The sequence below is a fragment of the Carlito syrichta genome, unplaced genomic scaffold, assembly GCF_000164805.1.
Source record: "Carlito syrichta isolate Samal-C Ts95f unplaced genomic scaffold, Tarsius_syrichta-2.0.1 Scaffold308876, whole genome shotgun sequence".
NCBI classification, from domain to species: Eukaryota; Metazoa; Chordata; class Mammalia; order Primates; family Tarsiidae; genus Carlito; species Carlito syrichta.
Genome location: NW_007252972.1, coordinates 534,067 through 548,396, shown reverse-complemented (window position 1 = coordinate 548,396; position 14,330 = coordinate 534,067). Strand labels below are relative to the sequence as shown.

The 14,330-nt window shown below is 44.7% G+C and overlaps 1 protein-coding gene across 4 annotated transcripts in view; it reads right to left on the bottom strand.

Annotated features, from left to right (window-relative positions):
• Positions 1-4,902: 4,902 nt before the first annotated feature.
• The window catches only part of LYNX1 (Ly6/neurotoxin 1), a 19,167-nt gene continuing 9,739 nt past the window's right edge, over positions 4,903-14,330 (bottom strand). For 3 of the 4 annotated variants that reach the window (XM_021716719.1, XM_008066323.1, XM_008066326.1), the window contains 2 exons: positions 5,552-5,656; positions 4,903-5,288 (listed from right to left, as the gene is read on the bottom strand). In XM_021716719.1, the coding sequence (XP_021572394.1) occupies positions 5,225-5,288; positions 5,552-5,656 (169 nt within the window). In that variant the 3' untranslated portion in view covers positions 4,903-5,224. Of the gene's footprint in view, positions 5,289-5,551; positions 5,657-5,889; positions 5,906-9,833; positions 9,870-14,330 lie in introns of those variants that run through there. The other variant, XM_021716720.1, reaches the window with a different exon arrangement.

Sequence of the window (14,330 nt, the reverse complement as noted above, 5' to 3'; positions counted from 1 at the left end):
GGATTCCTGCCTTCCACATTCAGGAAATGAAAGTCATCTCTCTGACGGGGGTGCCTGGGAAATAGAGCTGTGGCTTTACAGATCCTGCAGCCCAAGACGATGCCCTGGTAGGAAGTGGGGATAGATGTGTGCCACCAGTACAGACTGGGGCTTCCTCCTGGTACCCAGCCACAGTGAGACACTACTAGGGATAGACTGTCAGTCTCTCCCCTGGACCCAGGGATACTCCACCTTGTGCATCGCCCTGTCTACTCTGCTCTTTGTGGCTTCTCATTTGTCCTTTTGTCCCATCTACGTTTTGTATTGTGGGCACCTCTACTTCAGGGCAGGGGTCCCCAGGTCCCTTGTGGGGTGCTGTGGCCAAGCCCAGGGTGGTTTCTGATCAATTCTGTGGGAAGTCTCCCCCATCCATTCTGAGGGGCTTCAGCAGCACAGACCAATGGCTCTTAAACCAATGATTCTACACTAAAGAGGAAGTGGGGCACAGACAGCATTACAGGTTGTACACTGGAATGCGGTTGCTGTGATCCATTTCTCCTATATACTTCCAGAAGGTATGTGTCCTAAGGTTCCAACCTTGTACTCATGGATACGTAGGCTGTCTGTGGTTTTGCGCTGAGAAAAGCTGCAATGAACATCTGTCAGTGTACATTCTCTGCTCTCTTTGACCAAGAACGGGTGGATGCATTGCTAGGAGCAGTGGGGCTTGAGAGCTGAGAACCAGAACTATCTCCCCAGTCAGCGGCTCACTGTCCTCGGGACCATGACTTTCCACTCTTCGTCTTCATTTACATAGCATAACTTTTCCAGGACCTTTCCAAAATACCTATTGACTCTTTAATACCAACCATTGAATGATGCCCCAAAACTAAAAGTCCTCAAAATTCTAAACTGTTTTATTCCGGTCCTTATCCAACCCTTCCAAGTCCCCACCTTGGAAAATCTATGCTAAATCAGGGTCTCAAAACCCAGAAGCGTGGGGAAGTAGCAAGGACAGCTTTTCTACAGGCTTTTGGTGGCATTTTTGGGGAGCCAGCATACAGCAAAACTCTAGGTGCATTTAGAGTTTCCTTGGCAGGGTCTATTTGCCCTCCAAAGGTTGCATCCGAAAGCACAGAAGCCTGTCCTTCCTCATCGAGACTTGTGACTCTCATGCTCCTAGGTTTGAAATGTTTCTTCTCTTCTCTGTTTCAGAATTTGATTAGACTTATTTTCCTTCATTTGGCCCCTTGAATGACTTTATCTCTGAACATGCTATTTGTGTCCTACAGGCTGTTGTCCTTTCCTTAGGGATTTGAAATAATCTTTATGTATGGAGGGAATCATCTTTGTTAACATGTGTGGCAAATATTTCCTAGTTTGTCTTCTGTTATTTTGGTTTTGTTTATAGTATTCCTTTTCTGTTTCCTTTTTAAAAAGAGTTTTATGGAGTCATTTATGAATCTTTTTCCATTTGGATTTTGTGTCTTGTTTTTCTTTCTTTAAAATGTTTTAACAGTTTTATAGAGTATACTTTATAAGGGGGAACCCAATAAACCTTAAATTTATTTATTAAAAACTGTGTATTTATTCTTACATGTTTAAACTTCAGTCACCATCAAAGAACACTCCATTTGATGTAATACACCCATTGAGTTGGTTTTTTCATTGCTCAAAACAGTTTTTGAACTTGTCAATTTTTTTTTGCCTTTTAGTGATTCTGCCATTTTATGTTTCACCTTTTCCACATTGACAAAACATTTCTCTTTGAGGTATTTTTTCATTCAGGGAAACAAACAAAAAAGTCACCAGGGCAAAATGGGGTGAATAGGGAGGGTGGGGCATGGGAGTCATGCTGTTTTGGCCCCAAACTGCTAAACACTCAGGGAGGTGTGGGTAGGTGTGTGGTCATGGTGGAAGTAATCACCTGTTTGCCACAACTTAGGGTATGTCTGTCAAAAATCGTGATGCAACCTCACCAAAATTTTCAAATAAAAACTTTGGTTGACTGTTTGATCCTGAGAAACAAATTCTGAGTGTACTTACTATAAGGGGTCCTTCCTCCAAAAGACAATTCCTATTTTGGGGAGGTCTCCCCATATATACCATACAATTCACCTATATAAAGTGTACAATAATAATTTTTAGTATATTCACAGACACATGCAACCATCACCAGTTTTAGAATATTCTCAGCATCTCAAAAAAGACTCTGTGTGCTTTAGTGTCATCATCACCAGCCTTCCATTAATGTAATGTGGTGAAATATATATTTGATCTTTGTCCCCATTTCCTGACATACAGCTCCTAGAACCCTTGGCACCTCTAGAGTGACAAGTGTGTCTTTTGTATGCTAATGAAATGACTGGGGGTTCCCTAGGTAGCTTCTGGATGGGAGTTGATCACTGAAAAGTCCATGACAGTATTAGAAGGTTGGGATTTTCAGCTCTTCCCCACAACCCCTGGGGAGGAGACAGGGCTGAAGGTTGGGTGGGTCACCAATGGCCAATGATGTAATCAATCATGTCTATGTAATGAAGCCACCTTAGAAACCTAAAAGGACAGGGTTCTTGGTGCTTAAGGGTAGTTGAACACATGCAGGTGCATGGAGGGTGGCACCCTGGGAGGGCATGGATGCTCTGTGCCCCTACCCCACGTCTTGCCCTACACATCTCTTTCAACTGACTGTTCATCCATGTCCTTTGTCACATACTTTATTACAAACGGGCAAATGTGAGTGAATGTTTCCCTAAGTTCTGTGAGCCACTCCAGCAAATGAATCAAACCTGAGAAAAGGGTCATAGGAATTCTGAAGTATAACAAGTTGATCAGAAGTACAGGCCACAGCCTGGGGCTTGGACTGGCATCTGAAGTGGGGACAGTCTTGTGGGACTGAGCCCTCAACTTGTGGGACATGACGCTACTTCCAGGTTGATAATGTTAGAAGTGAACTAGAGGACACCCAGCAGGTGTCCATTGAAGAATTAATTGGTAGCTGTTAAACAGAAATCACACACATTTTGGCAACAGAGGTGAAGAATTGTACTGAGTGGTGTGAGAGCTGCAGAAAGCCCTCTGGTGTTCCCCTCGCTCCTATTCATTCCCTCCCAGCCCCTGGCAATCACTAATCCATTTTCTGTCTTTACAGATCTCTCTACTTGGCTATTTCATATATGTAGAATCATACAAAATGTGACCACGGAGGCTGGCTTCTTCCACCTAGCATGATGTTTTCAAGGTCTGTCCATGTTTTGGCATAGATCAGCACTTTGCTTCTTTTATGGTTGAATAATATTCCATGGTATGGATACATCCTATTTTGTTTATCCATCCATCAGTTGATGAGCATTTGGGGTATTTTCACCTTTTGATTGCTATGAATAATGCTGCTATGAACATTCATGAGCAAGTTATTGTGTGATTTGTTTTTACTTCTCTTGGGTTATGCCTAGGGATTGAATTGCTGGGCTTAGGGTAACTCTATATCTAATCCTTTGAGGAATGTGTCTTGCATTTCTATTCTGGCTTGTCTAGCCTTTGAAAATCCCCTTCTTTTTCCATGTATGTAAACCTTTGATTCAATTGAAATGCCTTCTGATGTATCCCAAGAGGTCAGGATCCAGCTTCACACTATGCACTCCTCAGTGCTGGGCAGCCGGCATGCCATCCTGCTCTTTCTTCCCCTCATCTGAAGAACCATCGCTGGCATCATCTAACTTATCTTTTGCATTTGGCCATTTGGACATTTCTAGCATGTCCCAACCATCTCTTTTTCTGTGCCTATATCAACCCTGAATGCTGACCTCACTGTACCTTTATGTTGGTTTACTCTCTGCCTGGGCCATTCTCCCCACCCCCCTTGCTGGGCAGCTTTACAACTACATCAGCTTTTTCACGTTTGTTTTTCATGGGAACTTTACAAAGGAAAGGGCCTGGTTGTATGTTTCTTGGCAGGTGTTGACTCAGGAGGAGAATCTGTGCATCACAGTTGTTGACTCACCTCAACATCTCAAAACTGAGAGCACCAGGGTTGCTTGTGGGTCTTATTCAACCTCAAAGCCCAAAGCTTAGCCTGGAGCATTGTGGGAAGCCCATGATTGAATGTTTGTCTAGTGAGTGAACAACTTCCACACACATTGGCTCATTAAGTTCTTATGTCTACCCTGAGATGAATAACCACAGCTGTCATGTCAATCCCATTAATCCGACTCACGGTTATGGTTCTCCCCAGCACCCTGCCCTGTGGGCTGGGCATCCAGGGGCCCAGGGGAGCTGGAGGGAGCATCCTGCTGGAGCAGGGTCTTCCTAGAGAGAGGGGTAGGGCTTAGGTAGGCAGGTGAGGCTCCCAGAAGAAATAAACAAGGTGAGTAAGCACGCGTCAGGTGGGCCAGCATGGGAAGAAGTGCAGGCAAGGGCTGCCAGGGGCTCGAGACCCCAAGTCAAAGAGGGGGCATGTCTTTCCCATGAGCTGCTGACCAAGAGGTGGGTGTGAGTGAGAGTTTTAGGGTTAGGTTGCCCACTCCCAATCTCACCCTCCTGCCCTTCTTTCCACCCTCCTCTCTCTGTATTCTGGGCAGGCCTACCACAGCCCTCTTTGCTGAGGTCCCTCCTCCCTTCCTCCCTTCCTTCACCCCTGCACAGCCTCTCTGTCTCAGCTGGGATGGCCTTTCTTCCAGGCTTCCCAACTCCCGCTCTGGGGTGGAGGATGGGGGGGCTCATCGTGCTCCCACCATGGCTGGTCCAGGAGCAGCAGCTGCTTGGAAGTCCAGGCCTGTGTGCCTTTCAGGTCTGACACCTGGCTGGAGGCAGGAAGACCTGTTCAGTGGATGAGGGTAGGTTGGGCTGGGGTCTGTAGGAGATAACCTGGATAAGGGACCAAAGCACCCCTGTGTCTGCCCCCTTCCACCTTTCATTGGACAGCTCTTGCCAAGTGATCTGGTCACATTTTATTGAGTGGGAGAGTCAGGACTTCAAGGAATGACACACAGGGAGTGTCCTAGGCTTGGACAGCAGCAGATTTAGGCAAGACTTCACACAGGTCTTCCTGAAGAAGAGTGGTGCTGGACAACGGGATCCACAGAGGTTGGGGAGGTGTGGGCTGGCCAGGTGTTGAGGGAAGGGTGTCCCTGGGGAGGGTACCTGGGCCCCAGTGCCAGGCCTGGAGGAGGGCAGTCAGTCATGGTTGCAGAGGTTGTCCTGGCAGCAGACGATGGACACATGGGGGCCCAGGTCCAGGCTTTGGATGTCAGGGCAGCCAAAGTGGCACCTCTTGGTGACCAGAGGCAGGTCCTTGAAGCTGATGAGAGCCCCTAGGTGGGCAAAAAAAAGAAACCATGAAACACCCCGAGGCTCCGAGCTGCCCAGACCTCTTGACCCTCCTGCCACTGAGCTGAGGGTCAGCCCCCCAGGTACATCAAGGCATGTGGGCCCCTTGCTTGGACCCAGAGCTGGGCAGGGCTAGTGAATATTCTCCCACTCTGCTCCTGGATTTCCAGGTGGATCAGGCTCTGCTACTCCTCTGTGCCCATGCCCTGGGCAAAAAGGGCATGGGACCTACCCATCCCTTACTCACGGGTAGCAATAGAAACGCAGTGGGTAGAGTCTCCTGGACATCTGGATGCATGGGAGCACCCTCCGAAGCCCTTGCACTGGTGGCACCACATGGCTTGGGTGGCAGCTGCAGGCCATGGGACAGACAGGACACACATGTACAAGAAGAGGCGTATGGGTAAGTTCTGTGACTGACAGCACTCTCTCGACTCCACCCAGCACCCATTCCCCTTCTCAGGGGCCAGTCTCCCAACTCTGTGATCCAGTTCCCCCAGGAGCTGGGACCCCTGTCCCTCATCTTGGGGTGCCTCTCCCCTCAAGACCCCCAGTATAGTGGTGGGAGAGAAGGTTACCCTATACCAAGTCTCAGACAAAGCTGGGTCATTGTGTGGGGCCATCCAACACAGGGAGGGACAGGCTGAATTTCTCCTCTATCACCTCCAGCTCCAGGTCCAGGATCCTAATGACAGCCAGATGAAGGATCGAGGGCTGCAGCCATACTGGGTGGGTGCCAGCACTGTGGCTGGATCCAACTGATCATGTCTTTCCACCCAGGAAGGAGCCTCCAGGAGTAGGGACTGAGACTGGCCCTGTGTGACCCCCCAGGAGAGTGGAGGTGCAGGGGCCTGGGCTGCCTGGAGCCTGGGTTGCAGGAGTGGGAGGAGGTGAAGGAACGCTGAGACATGCTCTCTGGTCATGGCCACTTCTGCCTCCAGGGACCCGAGCGTGACCCTTTAGACCCACTGGAGCCTCAATTCTGGTGTCTGAGATGATGGGGCCATGCTCACATCTATAGGGAACCCAGAGCAAAGATGACCAGGACGCAGAACCATCAAACCAACACAAGGGAGGTTGGCAAAGCTCTTTTGCTTTTTTCCCAGGATGACAGCCTCCATGCATTTGAAATTACTAAACTCACTCTGTAAATGTCTGGTAGGTCTGCCCATTAGTGCTTCCTCACTGTGGGCACTGCATCAGGCCTGGCCCACCAGCTCTCCTGCGGACCCTCCATACTTCCCTGCATGACTCTTTGCCCCCGCCCCCTGTCTCTGCCTGTTTTTGTTTTCTCCTCCCCGACCCTCTCCATCCTTATTTCTCAGCCTCAAATTCTCTTCCTCCCTCCCTTCCTGTCTCTGATTCATGCACTCAGGACTATATGAACAGGCCGGTTCAGGGCACACAGGATTCTGGAGATTAAGAGGGCCAATAATGGCCATGAGGACAGTGCCATTGCACACTTGCTGTGTGTAGGCCCTGGGCTTCCTCCTCATGCTATGCTCCAGGAAGTTGAGCCTCAGGGAGCTCATGTCCCTGCCTGCCTCAGCCCATCTCTGCTAGGCTGCTCCAGTCTCACTGTTGCTCAGGGAGGGACTGAAATTTTCCCCCATCACCTCCAGCTCCAAGTCCAAGATCCTGATGATAGCACAGCTCTACATGTATCAGGGTTGAGCTGACCTCAGACCTCAGTGTGCACAAAGTCCTTCTAGCCTGCCAGAGCCCTCTGGTCAACTCTGGGGCTTGTGGGAGGAATTATTCAATGTGGCACCAGGGAGCAGGTGACAGAGACAGGAAGTCCTGACCATAGTGGAGCCCCCACCATCAGTCTTGACTCCTCCCTCAGCCCTACAGGCCTCACTGTGAGTAAGAAAAGGTGATGATAGCTGTCTCCAAGCCCATGCACCTTCCACTACCAAAGCTGCCTGATGCCACATCCAACTTCATTATCAACCTTATCAACCTTTGTTAATAAGCCTAACATGTACCTCCTTGACACTGGCATGCACAGGCAACAGCTGACAGGCTCGGGGGAGGGAGCAGTGGCAGGACAGATGGGCAGGAAGCAGGAACACCATAAGGGACAGGTGGGGTGCCACTGAATGAGTTCCGCATTCCACTCCCCTTTAAGTACTCATTCTTCCCAGTGCCTCCTTGGCTTTGCACATGCTGTTCCGTCTGTCCTCCAGGCAAAACACACTCCAGCTCAAATACTACCTCCTCTAAGAAGCCTCCTTGGTTTCAGTGGCTCCTCCTTTGATATACCCACCATGGGATGCAGTGTTCTGCTCCATCTGCTATCAGTGTCCCTGCCCTATGAGATTGTGCTCAGGGCTCTCTTCCCATTCCCACCCACCCAGCTATGAGGGCCTATGAGTCAGGTGGAGTGTTCCACCCACTCCTGGGTGCTTCCCTACCCCAGAGTACATATCACACTTCCCCCCTCCCCTACACCTAATGAGGTAAAGGAGAGATTTGCAGAATAAATGAATAAATGAATTCCAGGGGGTAGGGGACAGGGGCTGGGTTATCAAGAAAAAGAATAATTTTCTGGTGGTGATGGTACAGGTCAGACTGTGAGAATCTCTGCAAAAGTAAGTGTCTATAAAGACTCTGCATATGTGGGTGTGTGCCTGTGGGTGAGTGAAAGCTCGTCTGGGGGAGACCTGTTTTCATGCACCCAGGACTCTCCTCCGGAGGTGACTGCAACCCCCTATTGCCCTGAGATAGGAACCGCCAGTATGCAGGGTCAACTGCTGTTCTCAAGGCTCTCCTGAGAAAAGGCTGAAGAATATAGCTGATCCTCAAAATCTTGCACCCAGCCCACATCATCACCTGTGACAGCAGAGTGGCAGGAGCCCTGGTTTTGTGGAGACGGAAGGTCAGGGACAGCTGGAGTGGAGCCCCATCACCAGTGAGGAAACGCTGACCACAACCATTTTCTCTGTCCCAGGACCAGGCAGAGACTTGCATTGCTCTGCCCAGTTCTACCCAGCCTGCAACCTGGGACCTAGAGTTTATCTCATCAAACTCAGAGAGACAGGATGCCCCTCGCTTAAATGAAACAGACACAGACACGTCAGATCTGGTGGGAGACTTGACAACAATGGCAGCAAGCTGGGTGAGTCCAGATCTGATCCACTCTCCTCCCACAGTAGTCTGTGGAGCATCTAACCTGTGCTGACAGCAACCCTAACAGCCTGCATCGAGAGCAGAGGGGAGGAGCTGGAGACCAGAGCTGGAAAAAAGTTGAAGTTACAGGAACAGACTCAGAGTGAGCTTTTTTGGGGTTTTTTTGTTTGTTTTGCTTGTTTTTAGTTTCAGGTTTTTCTTTTCCTCTTCTCTCTTTCTTTCTTTCTGTTTTTGACTACGTTCTCATACTTGCTTTGTTTCTGCTATTTTATTGCTTTTTTTAAAGACTTCCTGTCTGTGTATTTCTGAGGGCAAGTACATCAGTGAGGGGGGTGGTTGTCGGTTTGTGTGTTTGTATGATTGTCTGTATTTTTTAAATCTTTCTGTCTTTGTTTGTGTCTCTTTTCATTCATTAGTTGGTATACCAGTCTGTTTTTCCTTTTCTTCCTCTCTCTCTCACCTTCCTCTCATCTCTCTCCTTCCTTTTTCCATTCTTTTCCTTTTTCTTACCTCATTTTGCTTTCAGGGGACAAACCTACATCCCCACTGCATGGACACATTGTAAATCAGTGGGAAGTGGGTTACAGGGTGCCCACACACCTGTCAGCAAATACTGATACCTACAGATAGTTTGTGAATCATGGTTCCTCCTTCAATTAATCTGAAAACTGAAAAAAGTACAGCCTCCCACCCACAGTTCAGTTTCAGAATTGAACAAAATCAGAGGATCCACATAAGGAAGAATAGGAGATTGAGCAAAAAGAAGTAAAAGCTACCCCCATCCCTGCACAATATAATTTAAAAAGAGGTTAAAAAGTGGGGGTGGTGGTGGTGGAAAATCTACACAAATATAGAAAAACCAAAAGAAGAAGATAGGACTCACACAGACCCTTGGGAAGTCAGCCACTGAAAATACAGACTTTGGAACACAAACAATGAAGATCCCTCAGAATGACTGGTCTCAAACCACAAACCCAGATATCAAGACATTAATAGAGATAATAAATAGAACTGAGAAGAGACAAGAGGAAAGAATGAAGGAGTTGATAACTGAGATAACAGCAATAAAGAGCATAGTGAATGAAATAAATAACAAACAGATAAGCATGGAAAACAGAATTAACCAAGCAGAAGAAAGAATCTCGAGTTTGAGGACCAAAATGTGGGACTAACGCAAACTGTTAAAAATATAGAAAAGAAGCTTAAAAAGACAGAAGAAAACCTCCAAGAGATGAGCAATTATTTCAAGAGGCTGAACCTAAGATTAATTGGAATTCTTGATGCAGATAGAGAGACAGAGACCACCCTGGAACAAAAATTCCATAACATTATTCAAGGAAACTTCCCTCATCTCATGACATGGGCATTCAAACACAAAAGATTCAGAGAACCCCTGCAAGACAACTAATGAGAAGACCAACTCCTAGACACATAGTAATTCATCTACACAATGTAGGTATAAAAGAAAAAATCCTAAAGGCAGCAAGAGAAAAAGGTCAGACTACCTACCAGGGAAAACCAATTAGAATAGCAGCAGACTTATCTACAGAAATACTTCTAGGCTAGAAGAGCTTGGAGCCCAATCTTCAAAAGTTCTCAAAGATAAACAATATCAACCAAGAATTACCTACCAAGCTAAGTTAAGCTTCATCAGTGATGGAGAATTAATATCCTTTCCAGACATTCAATCCCTAAGAGCTTACACTGCCTCCAGACCAGCTCTACAAGAAACACTTAAGAAAGTATTAAACACAGAAGAAAGGAAAAAAAGAAAAGAATGACAATGCCCTTCCCAAAAATGCAGGAAAGAGATTGAAAACACACATGAATCAACCCAAAAATCAAAAGAGAGACAACAGACAAACAAACAGCAGCAATAACAACAAACTCGAAAAGAACCTCATGACAGGGATAAACTCTCACATCTCAATAATTAACCTGAACGTGAATGGACTAAATGCACTACTGAAGAAACAAAGAATGACAAAATGGATAAAATATATATGAGGCAACAATATATTGTTTCCAAAAGACTCATCTCACCAGAAAGGACACTCATAGACTCAAAGTCAGAGGATGGAAAAAAAAATTTCAGGTGAATGGAACACAAAAGAAAGCAGAAGTTGTGATCTTAATATCAGACAAAATACACTGTAAGCTATCAAAAATTTTAAAAAATATGGAAGGTAACTATATAATGACAAAAGATTCAATCTACCAATAAGAAATATCCATCCTAAACATATATGCATCCAACATAGGAGCACCAACTTTCATAAAGCAGCTTCTAGGTAAACTTAAAAAAGATATTGACTCTAACACTATCATAAACAGAGAATTAAATACTCCACTCACAACCCTAGACAGATCATCAAGACAAAAAATCAACAAGGAGATCCGGAACTTCAATGTGACATTTGACCAAATGGACTTAATTGATACCTACAGAACAGTCCATCCAACAACCATGGATTATACATTCTACTCATCACCATATGGAATGTACTCTAAGATCAACCACATCCTCGGCCATAAATCAAGCACAAACACATTCCATAAGATTAAAATACTGCTCTGCACCTTCTCAGACCACAGTGAATTAAAAATAAATATCAACACCAACAAAGTTCCCTCAAAACCCAAAAGACATGGACACTAAATAGCATGGTACTAAACAACTCCTGGGTCAACATGGAAATCAAAACAGAGATTAAAAAATATCTGGAAACAAATGAAAATGGAGAAACATCTGACTAAAACATCTGGGATGCCATGAAATCAGTACTAAGAGGGAAACTCATATCTCTATGAATATAAATGAAGAAAATGGAAAGATAAAAAGTTAACAGCCTAACAAATCACCCAAGGAAGATGGAAAGGCAAGACCACCCAAAGCCCTAACTTCAGCAGAAGAATCCAGATCACCAAAATAAAAGCCCAAATTTGGGACATAGAGGACAAAGATAATACAAAAAAAATCAAAGAAATAAAAAACTGGTTCTTTGAAAGGATAAACAAGATTGAGGGACCCCTAGCTAGATTGACCAAGAAAAAGTCCAAATAAACACAATAAGAAGTACAAAAGATCAAGTCAGAACTGACCCCGAAGAAATACAAAAGATTATCAGACTACTATGTGCACTTGTATGGAAACAAACTTGAAAATCTAAAAAAAATAGAGGACTATCTGACATCACGCAACCTTTCCAGGTTGAAACAAGAAGAAATCGAGAACCTAAATAGACCAATAACAATCCAGGAAATTGACTATGTCATATGAAAACTACCTACAAAAAGAAGCCCTAAATCAGATGACTTTCCAGCAGAAGTCTATAAAACATACAAGGAGGAACTGATACCAATCTTATTAAAAGTATTCCAGGCAATCAAGAAAGAAGGAACTCACCCCAAATCATTTTATGAAGCGAACATCGCATTGATACCCAAACTAGGTGAAGATCCAGCAAAAAAAGAGAAATCCAGGCCAACATCCTTGATGAACATAGATGCTAAAATTCTCAAGAATATCCTAGCAAACCAGGTCCAAAAACACATCTCAAAAATCATCCATTATGGCTAAGTAAGCTTCATCCCCAGGATGCAAGGCTGGCTCAACATTTGCAAGACAATAAACATAATTAAATACATCAACAGATGTAAAAACAAAAACCACATGATTATATCATTTTGATAAAATCCAGCACCCCTTCATGATAAAAACCCTCAAACATATAGTAATAGATGGAACATACCTCAAAATCATAAGAGCCATCTACAAGAAACCCACAGCCAGCATACTACTAATCAGACAGAAATTGGAGTCATTTCCCCTAAAACCCAAATAAGACAAGGATGCCAACTCTCACCCCTCCTTTTCAACATAGTTTTGGAAGTCCTAGCTAGAGCAATCAGACAAGAGAAGGAGACCAGGGGTATCCAAATAGGAAAAAGAGGAAGTCAAAGTATCCCTCTTTTCAGACAACATGACTCTATACCTCTAAAACCTAAGAGAATCTGTCAAAAATCTCCTTGAGCTGATAAAGTACTTTGCTAAAATCTCAGGATATAAAATAAATGTGCAAAAGACAGTCACATTTCTATCTACCAACAATAAACAAACAGAAACCCAAATAAAAATCACAATCCCATTAACAATAGCCACGAAAAAAATGAAATACTTTGGCATCTTCCTAAGCAGAGATGTTGAAGACCTTTACAACAAAAACTACAAAACACTGCTCATAGAAATCAAAGATGACACAAGCAAATGGAAAACTATCCCATGCATATGCTCATTATTAGAAGAATCAACATTGTTAAGATGTCCATCCTATCCAAGGCAATCTATATATTTAACATAATACCCATTAAATTACCAGCAACATTCTTCTCAGACCTGGAAATGACAATACAGGAATTCATATGGAAACAATCAACCACGAATAGCCAAAAAAATTCTCTGCAAAAACAAACAAACAAGCAAAGAAACAAACAAACAAAACAGGTGGGAGGTATCATACTCCCAGACTTTAAACTTTATTATAAAAACTACAATAATCAAAACCAGCCTGGTTTTGGTACAAGAACAGGCATAGCGGGTTCGAGACCCACACAGGCAGGCAAGACCTCATCTCTACAGTAAATCAAAAAATTAGCCGGGCGTGGTAGCGCGCACCTGTAATTCCAGCTACTCAGAAGGCTGAGGCGGAAGGATCGCCGGAGCCCAGCAGGTCAATGCTGTGGTGGCTAGGAGCGGCCACTGCACTCCAGCCTGGGTGACAGAGTGACACTCCAACACACACACACACACAAAGAACAGGCATATAGACCAATGGAACAGGATAGAGATTCCAGAAGCAAAACCCCAATTTCTCAACCAACTTATCTTCAACAAAGCCTCCACCACCAACCACTGGGGAGAGGAGAACCTATTCAGTACTGGGGAAATTGACCACATGCAGAAGATTAAAACAAGACCCCTACGTATCACCATACACAAAAATCAACTCTAAATGGATCAAAGAGCTAAACATAAAACCTCAAACTATAAGGACCTTAGAAAATGCAGAAGACACCTTCGTGGAAATTGGACCTGGCAACCAATTCCTGATCAAAACCCCAAGTGCCCATGCCATAAGAGATAAGATAGTCAAGTGGGACCTCATCAAACTGACAGCTTATGCAAAACCAAAGAAACCATCAAGATAGTAGGGAGACAGCCCACAGACTGGGAAAAAGTATTTGCCACCTGTATGTCTGACAAAGTCCTAACATCTAGGACCTACAAGAAACTCAAAAGTGCTGGAAAGGAAAAACAAACAGCCCCATTACAAAGTGAGCAAAAGATATGAATAGACCCTTCTCAAAAGAAGACATATGAGCAACCAACAGATACATGAAAAAATGCTCAGCCTCACTAGTCATCAAAGAAATGCAAATTAAAACTACACTGACATACCACCTAACTCCAGTCAGAATGGCCATCATCAATAACTAAAAAAATAATAGATGCTGGAGAGGATGTGGAGAAAAGGGTACACTGTTGGTGGGAGTGTAAACTAATACAGCCTCTGTGGAAAACAGTATGGCGATTCCTAAAAGATCTGAAAATCAGCCTTCCATATGATCCCCACAATCGTCCTACTGGGAATATACCCAAGGAATTCAAATCACTCTATGAAAAAGAAACCTGCATATGTATGGTTATTGCAGCATTGTTCACAACAGCAAAAACATGGAACCAATCATGCTGCCCATCGAAAGAGGACCATTTTTAAAAAATGTGGTACATATATACAATGGAACATCACAAAGTCATAAAGGACAAAATTATAAACTTCACAGCAGCTTGGATGGACTTAGAGTCTATAATACTGAGTGATCTATCACAGAAA